Source organism: Sinocyclocheilus rhinocerous, unplaced genomic scaffold, assembly GCF_001515625.1.
Source record: "Sinocyclocheilus rhinocerous isolate Xijiao unplaced genomic scaffold, SAMN03320098_v1.1 scaffold2966, whole genome shotgun sequence".
Taxonomy (NCBI): domain Eukaryota; kingdom Metazoa; phylum Chordata; class Actinopteri; order Cypriniformes; family Cyprinidae; genus Sinocyclocheilus; species Sinocyclocheilus rhinocerous.
In genome coordinates this window covers 591,584-600,226 of record NW_015634018.1, presented here as the reverse complement: position 1 = coordinate 600,226, position 8,643 = coordinate 591,584, and the positions used below count along the sequence as shown (strand labels likewise).

General features: G+C 38.1%; 1 protein-coding gene across 2 annotated transcripts; it reads left to right on the top strand.

Moving 5' to 3' along the window:
* The first annotated feature begins 491 nt into the window (after nt 1-491).
* Nucleotides 492-8,199, top strand: LOC107745104 (sodium- and chloride-dependent betaine transporter-like). Of its 2 annotated transcripts, none has more exons than XM_016558940.1 (2): nt 492-591; nt 7,530-8,199. In XM_016558940.1, the coding sequence occupies exons 1-2, from the start codon at nt 585-587 to the stop codon at nt 7,754-7,756; spliced, it is 234 nt and encodes a 77-aa protein (XP_016414426.1). In that variant the 5' UTR covers nt 492-584; the 3' UTR covers nt 7,757-8,199. The 2 variants fall into 2 exon arrangements, with proteins under 2 accessions (XP_016414426.1, XP_016414425.1); XM_016558939.1 differs by lacking the exon at nt 492-591 and adding an exon at nt 5,443-5,579.
* Nucleotides 8,200-8,643: the final 444 nt, after the last annotated feature.

Here is an 8,643-nt window from a genome sequence, read left to right as displayed (position 1 = left end):
GCTTCACAGGCTGAACGAGCGCTGGGTGACGGTGTTATGCAATCCGTTAGTGTCTGAATGTTTGCTCACTGTTGTTGCCCTGGCAAAATGACATCTGTATATAAAATAAATAAAACTGAATGCAAAAAAAGGGTAGGGGGGGGTGGTATATTTATATATAGATAGATAGATATATTCCAATAGAAATGTCTCTCATAAAACATGAAACATGCCTGCTTTTGACCAGTATCCCGTGATCCTCTCTAGAGATTCAGTCTGAACCCCGTTTATTCATCTCTTCAGAGGCTGGTGTGATCAGGGTGGTCTTTTGAGATGAGGCCAGAATGGTTCCTTTCTCTGGTGTCCTTAAGCTGAAAGAGAAAAAAAAGCTTCACAGGCTGAACGAGCGCTGGGTGACGGTGTTATGCAATTCGTTAGTGTTTTGTGAATGGTAGCGAGAGGGAGTTGCTGGGGGGCGGAGTTGGACTTGGACCATCCAGGGCTGACTGACGGGTTCCACGAAACCAGAAAACCTCCACATTAAAGAGTAAGACCTGAGAATATACAGGACACTTGACTGCTGCCGGCTGCCCTGCAACATCCTAATGAAAGGTGAGTTTTCTCATGCTATTTCATGTTTCTTCATGTTTTTTCATTGTAATGCATGCTTGCGTGTGCATGACTTTTTTCAGGTAAATGCAACTCTCTAAGTACATATTTGTGACCCTGGAGCACAAAAGCAGTCATAAGTCGCTGGGGTATATTTGTATATTTGAGTCAAAATTATAGATTTTTCTTTTATGCCAAAAATCATTAGGATATTAAGTAAAGATCATGTTCCATAAAGATATTTGGTAAATTTCCTACCGTAATTATATCAAAACTTAATTTTTGATTAGTAATATGCATTGCTAAGAACTTCATTTGGACAACTTTAAAGATGATTTTCTCAATATTTAGATTTTTTTGCACCCTCAGATTCCAGATTTTCAAATAGTTGTATCTCAGCCAAATATTGTCCTATCCTAACAAACCATACATCAATGGAAAGCTTATTTATTCAGCTTTTAGATGGTGTATAAATCTCAATTTCAAAAAATTGACCCTTATGACTGGTTTTGTGCTCCAGGGTCACATTTATGTAAGTATATCACTTTGATTCTTATCAAAACCAGTTTGTACTGTGAGTAAACAGTTTGACTTCTTTCCCTTTCTAAATAATTCCAAACATGCAAATGCTAGATTTATAACATCTTACTTACTGTGATTTCATGACAGTATGGACCTGACTGCAGTGTTGTCATGCACTATGACAGTTTTCTACATTTTAGAGTAATAGTAAAGTCTATTAAAGACACTAAACCTTGGGAAAGAAGTAATGACCAAAACGTGACACAAATAAAAACTCTAATATTTGAGCTTCTTGTTTTGCTTCCAGCTTTGCTCATCGCTAGGATGTTTTTAAACACTATTGAAGGAGGAACATGTATGATGAGAATGATGCTTTTCCTTCACTAAAATATTGGTTTTATAAATACATTTGTGTTCATGCACAATTTACACTCATTTAAATGTTTGGATCAGTAAGATTTTTTTTAAAGATATTAATACTTTTATTCATCAAGGATGCACTAGATTGATCAAAAGTGACAGCAAAGATATTTATAATATTATTACAAATAAATGTGGTTATTTTAAATCTTCTATTCATCAAAGAATATGTTTTCAACATTGATAATAATCAGAAATGTTTCTTGAGCAGCATATTAGAATGATTTCTGAAGATCATGTGACACTGAAGACTGGAGGAATGATGCTGAAAATTCAGCTCTGATCACAGAAATAAATTAGAGTTTAATATATATTCACATAGAAAACAGTCAGTTTAAATTGCAATAATATTTCACAATTTTACTGTTTTTTTTGTTTTTTTTATCAAATAAATGCAGCTTTGGTGAGCAGAAGAGACTTTTACAAAATCTTACCAATTCCAAACTTTTGAGTACTAATTATATTTGTCTACAATTGTGATTAAAACCGTTAGATCATAATGTTTTACGATCATGAGAAACAACTTTTGAAGAAGAACCAACTGCCTGCAAAGCAACTTCATTAGTTCTAAATGTGCAATTAATTCTTTGTGCTTTATATAAAAAAGGTGGTCAGAATGAATGCAAGCTCCATGCATGGTGCATCTACACTAATCTGTCACATGTGTGATATACAGTGTGTAGATGTTTTCAGCTATGCAGTCGTTCCTCTGGGATTTTTCCACTAGCATGTTCAGATTCATACCCCATCGCAGCATGTGTTATTCTGCTTGTATGATTGAGCAATAAGCCGCAAAGTCACAACATAAAGTCATTAAGGTCAATTTGTCGATAATTAATCAAAATCCTGACAGCTACACCCATGCAATAAATGTTTGCGAATCAGTTCAATAGCTATGAATCCGAATAATGAGCTGCCAAGCTGAAGGCCCTAAATGTGACTTATGGACACTCCTGTGGAGTTTGGCCCCACATTAACTGTGCCGTAATGTGTGGTGTTGGATTATTTGATGATCTTTCTGCCTGTATGCTCCAGCTTTATGTCAGCAAGTTGAGAGATTTACTGAGCAGGCAGACATTCTGGCAAACAGCAATTTTTGGCAAGATGCCATTTTTCATTTGTCCTGCAAGTATCTACCTGCATCGAGAGCTTTCATTTCTCTGTCATTTCTCATCCTCCAAATCATAAGTTGATGTCACAGAAGACATGTCGGTGCTCAGAGTTTGCTCTTTCATTGCTCTCTGCAATCTTGAGTTTGTATTGAGACACTTTTGCCTTTGAGCACAGTTCGAGACATTTTTGAACTCTAGAGATGAGATGTGTGAGATTAGCAGGGTGTTTTTAGGAGGAACATCTGAGATGCAGGAGACTTCCGCTGCTCAGTTTGCATCTACTTGGCGTTACTATTTTCTCATGGTATATTTGTTTGAGATGTTTTTGAGACAATCTTTTGGTATCTCTGAGAAATCTGAGCACAGTTTGAGATATTTTTAGATGTTTTTGAAACTCTTGAGATGATATATGTGAGATTAGCAGGGTTTTGAGAAGCAGGAGAATTAAGCATTCCATTGGTGGAGAAACTATTGAGATAATGAGATCTATGTGCGATTCCTCTTGTCTTTTGGTATTTTTGAGAAATCTGAGGACAGTTTGAGACATTTTTGAGATCTCTTTTGAAACCTGAGAAATTACATGTGAGATAAACAGGGTTTCTTTTCTCGTGAGAAACATCTGAGATCACAGGAGGTCAGTTTGCATCTCACTGGTGTCTAGGAGAAACAGCTGAGATACTAAAGGGATATTTGTGGAATTCTTCTTTCCTTTGGTATCTCTGAGAAATCTGAGCACAGTTTGAGATATTTTTAGATCTTTTTGAAACTCTAGAGATGACATATGTGAGATTAGCAGGGTTTTGAGAAGCAGGAGAAACATCTGAAAAGCAGAATTCAACAGGTCCGTCTGCATTCTAGGAGAAATAACTGAGATACTAAAGAGATCTATGTGCAGCTCCTCTTTTCTTTTGGTGTCTTTGAGAAATCTGAGGATTTTGAGACATTTCTGAAACTCTAGAGATGAGATATGTGAGATTAGCAGAGTCTTTTTCTTAGGAGAAACGTCTGAGATGCAGGAGACTTCAGCTGGTCAGTTTGCATCTCTTGGGTGTCTAGGGGAAAAAAACAGTTGAGCTTGTAAAGAGATCTTTGTGGATTTTCTATGGCATGTTTGAGACGCTTTTGGTATCTTTAAGAAATCTGAGCACAGTTTAAGATATTTGGATATCCCTTTTGAACAGTTTGAGACGTTCTGAGATCTCCTTTGAAACTCTAGACATGATATGTGAGATTAACACAGTCTTTTTCTCAGGAGAAACATCTGAGAAGCAGGGGACTTTAGCTAGTCCATTTGCTCTCTATTTAAACTCGTCTGTGAAAAAAAAGGTACAAAAGCTGTCACTGGGACGGTACCTGTTCAAAAGGTACACCTTTGTACATAAAGCGTGTATATTCGTACATAAAAGGTGCAAAACTGTACCTTTTGAAAAGGTACCTTTTTTTCGGAGATATTAAATGTGCCGTTCTTCTCTACTTTGGGAAATCTGATTTTTGAGATATAGGAGGATATATGTTTTGTTTTTTTTGAGAAGCATGAGACTTAAGCAGAAGCTCCATTTGCTCTCCGTCTAATATTGTTGGTGTCTAGGATAAACGATTGAGATCACATCTGTCATTTTTCTTTCCTATGGCAAGTAGCACAGAAAAGCTCAGCTCTACAGGACTAACGTGTGATCTCGTCTCTGGCCTTGTGAAAACTGCAGTAAACTGTGATCAAACCACCTTGCTCTGAGGTCATCTTCCAAACAAACAGCTTTGCAAACCAGAAGCCTGTTCTACCTCACGCTGCCAGCCCTTCATTCCTTCAAGTGTCTTGTTAATGCAAGAGCAAGTCTATTTTGACCAGCCTGGTGATGCTTTTCACTGACAGCTGTGACAGTATAGAGGCGCTGGCGCTGTTTCTGCACACGAGAAAGAAAGAGCACATTCTCAAGGCCTCCGGCTCTGCGGGATGTCCACCATGCTTGTTGTTTGAAACGTCTTCAAGTATGTGGAACAGACGTCTGTTCCTCGAGGGACGGAGACAGAGAGACCTCTGAACCCTGGACCCCTGGTGCCTTGAAGCAGGTTTTGCATCAGGACTCAGGACAGTAACCCAACACAGCACCAGAGTTGTTTAGGGTACAAAATTCTGTGAAAATTTGCTTAAAATCAAACAATGAAGTTTATTTACAACAACAACAAAAATAATAAGTCCCTTGTAAAATGCACAAATGGAGGTTATTGAAAGTCAATTAAAAGGGACAGTTCACCCAAAAATGAAAATGTGCTGTTAATTTACTCACCCTCAGGCCATCCAAGATCCAAGAACAGTAAAGAAGATTTTTTTTAGGTGAAACTGTGGTGCTTGGCTATTCATACACTGCACGTCTGTGGCTGCCGGCTTTTGAGAGTCAAAAAACATATACAGGGAAGACCAAATCAATACCCGTGGCTCCTGACGAGACACTGAGGTCTTATGAAGCGAAACAATCAGTCTGTGCAAGAAAATGAACATTATTTATAACATTATTACCTTTAATCCACAGCCTGGGCAAATGGTTCTCAGTGCGTTCACGACTGTCCGGAGCGCGAACTTCCTCGCATAATGATGTATGTGTGGGCACAAACTCACATGTAAGCCGATGACGCTGTTTGTTTACAACGGAGAGTGAGGATTAACAGCAACTTTTCATTTTTGGGTGAACTATCCCTTTAATGTCTTTGATTTGGTCTTGATTGTGACAGGGCTGAACTGAACGCACAGATGCATCAGACCCGTTAATTCAAGCTGACAGATATGAACACAGTGAGTGAGTCTTCTGTTCCTCACACAGAGAGAGTCTTTTCAGCAGTGCCGTATCCCACAATGCTCGTGTGATCTGCTAGTATCATGGCACACAGCAGACGTGATGCAGTCACCAGTAATGCACCAGAACAGGGACAGTTCACCCAAAAGTGAGTTCTGTCATCATTTACTAACCCACCCAATTCCAAACCTGTATGACAAAAAGGTCAAGATTTCAGTTACATTTCCAGCGCATAGTGATTTTCAGATATCTGCAGTACTGAGTGCCTGTTGCTATGCAGTTGCTAGGGCATTGTTATATGGTTTTAAAGTGTTCTGAGTGTTTTTTTACACATTGCTATGCAGTTTCTAGGCTGTTGCTGTGTGGTTGCTAAGGTGTTCTGAGTGTTTTTAGCATATTGCTTTGCAGTTGCTCGGATGTTGCTGTATGGTTGCTAAGGAGACCTGAATGTTATTTAACATGTTGCTATGCAGTTGCAAAACATTCTACAGTAAGTGCTTTTTGTGTGTTGCTATGCAGTTGCTCAGATGTTGCTGTATGGTTGCTAAGGAGACCTGAATGTTATTTAACATGTTGCTATGCAGTTGCAAAGTATTCTACAGTAAATGCTTTTTGTGTGTTGCTATGCAGTTGCTAGGGTGTTGCTGTGTTTCTGCTAAGGTGTTCTGAGTGTTTTTAGCATATTGCTTTGCAGTTGCTCGGATGTTACTGTGTGGTTGCTAAGGAGACCTGAATGTTATTTAACATGTGGCCATGCAGTTGCAAAACATTCTACAGTAAGTGCTTTTTGTGTGTTGCTATGCAGTTGCTAGGGTGTTGCTGTGTGGTTGCTAAGGAGACCTGAATGTTATTTAACACATTGATATGCAGTTGCAAAGCATTCTACAGTAAGTGCTTTTTGTGTGTTGCTATGCAGTTGCTAGGGTGTTGCTGTATGGTTGCTAAGGAGACCTGAATGTTATTTAACATGTTGCTATGCAGTTGCAAAGCGTTCTACAGTAAGTGCTTTGTGTGTTGCTATGCAGTTGCTAGGGTGTTGCTGTATGGTTGCTAACGAGACCTGAATGTTATTTAACATGTTGATATGCAGTTGCAAAGCATTCTACAGTAAGTGCTTTTTGTGTGTTGCCATGCAGTTGCTAGGGTGTTGCTGTATGGTTGCTAACGAGACCTGAATGTTATTTAACATGTTGATATGCAGATGCAATGCATTCTACAGTAAGTGCTTTTTGTGTGTTGCCATGCAGTTGCTAGGTTGTTGCTGTGTGGTTGCTAACGAGACCTGAATGATATTTAACACATTGATATGCAGTTGCAAAGCATTCTACAGTAAGTGCTTTTTGTGTGTTGCTGCTACGCAGTTGCTAAGGTGTTTTGGAAGGTTCTTTTGCATGTTTCTGCGTGGTTGTTAGGCTATTTTATGTACTGACCAGTGGTTGTTAAGGCGTTCAGTTTGTTTTTTGAATGTTGCTATGTGCTTGCTATCATGTTCTGGTTGTTTCTTGCGTATTAATAATTTTTTTTGTATGTTGCCATGGTGTAACTAAGATGTCCTGAGTATTTTTAGCCAAACTTTTATTTTAAGTTTAGTGAAGTGCAGGCATTTATATCCTTGTGAGTTTTTCACATGCTGTTTTTGCAGTCTGTGTTGCAATAAATCATAACAGATCAGTTGTTTTGTGATGTGTTGCAACGGTCACAAACGTCATTACAAAACATGCAATAAAATGCCTGGAATTGAGTGGGTCCACCACATTCACACAAACACAGTCATCTGATGGCTTTTGTGCTCAGACTGGTTTACGAGCCGCATTTATGAAAGGTTCTGGTCTGAATGGGTGTGTTCAGGTTTCATATCTTCATGTTTTACGAGATAAAAACTTTGTGTCACCGTGAATGAAAACACTATTTGTCTTTTGATTGGGAGACCTTCATTTAAAATTTTTAATTAAGTTAATTACACCATACACTGATTAATTAATCAAAATAACCACATATGATTCATTGCATTCAATTTTGTAATTAACAGTGCTCCTCTTGACCGAACACATCATAGCAGTCATTAGATTCTTCTAAACATGCTTTTGTTTTCAAACAGGAGAGAAAGAGATCACGACTAAGATGGACCCGTCTAACGGGCTGAACCGGCCGCTGGACATCGTCCCGCACACGGAGGTGAAGATGAAGGACAGGGGACAGTGGAGCAACAAGCTGGAGTTTGTCCTGTCGGTGGCTGGAGAGATCATCGGACTGGGAAACGTGTGGCGCTTCCCGTATCTCTGCTACAAGAACGGTGGCGGTGAGGAGACGGAGCGGTTACTGTGACAGTACCACGATAATGATTATCATATTCTTTGTACATTAAAAAATTGCCAAAACATGCTATTACTCTGATACCATGTGCAAAAAGCCATGTTATACCATGGTACATCTTCAAAAACATGGTATTACCCTGGTAAGTCTCAGTTTAACACAATATTACCGTGGCGAACATGTCCAAAAACATGAAATTTTTTACCATGGTACTTGTCCATAAAAAACCTGATACATGTCTAAAAAGCACATATCCCCCAGAAAAACATGGCGTTAAAATAGTACATGTTCTAAAAATCATGGTACATGTCCAGAAACATAGTATTTACATAGCACACGATTATAAAAAAAAACATGTTTTATCAGGGTACATGTACAGAAATCTAAGTATCATCATGGTACATGTCCAAAAACATGTTATTTGCATAGTACATGTTTTTTTTAAACATGTTTTACCAGGGTACATGTACAAAAAATGAAGTATTATTATGATACATGTCCAAATGCATGGGATTACCATGGTACATGTGCAAAATATCATTTTACCATGGTACATGTCTAAAAAAAACAAGGTTTTATTATGGTACATGTCCAAAAAAATAGGGTATTACCATGGTACAAAAAAAAAGTATCATGATACATGTCCAAAAAATATAATATTACCATGGTACATGTCTATAAAACAAGGTATTTTCATGGTACATGTCTAAAAAAAACAAGGTATTTTCATGGTACATGTCTAAAAAAAACAAGGTATTTTCATGGTACATGTCTAAAAAAAACAAGGTATTTTCATGGTACATGTACAAAAGCATGGTAATACCATGGTACATGTACAAAAAAAAATATGGCATTACCAGAGTAAATGTCCAACAAACATGGTATATGTAAAAAAAAAA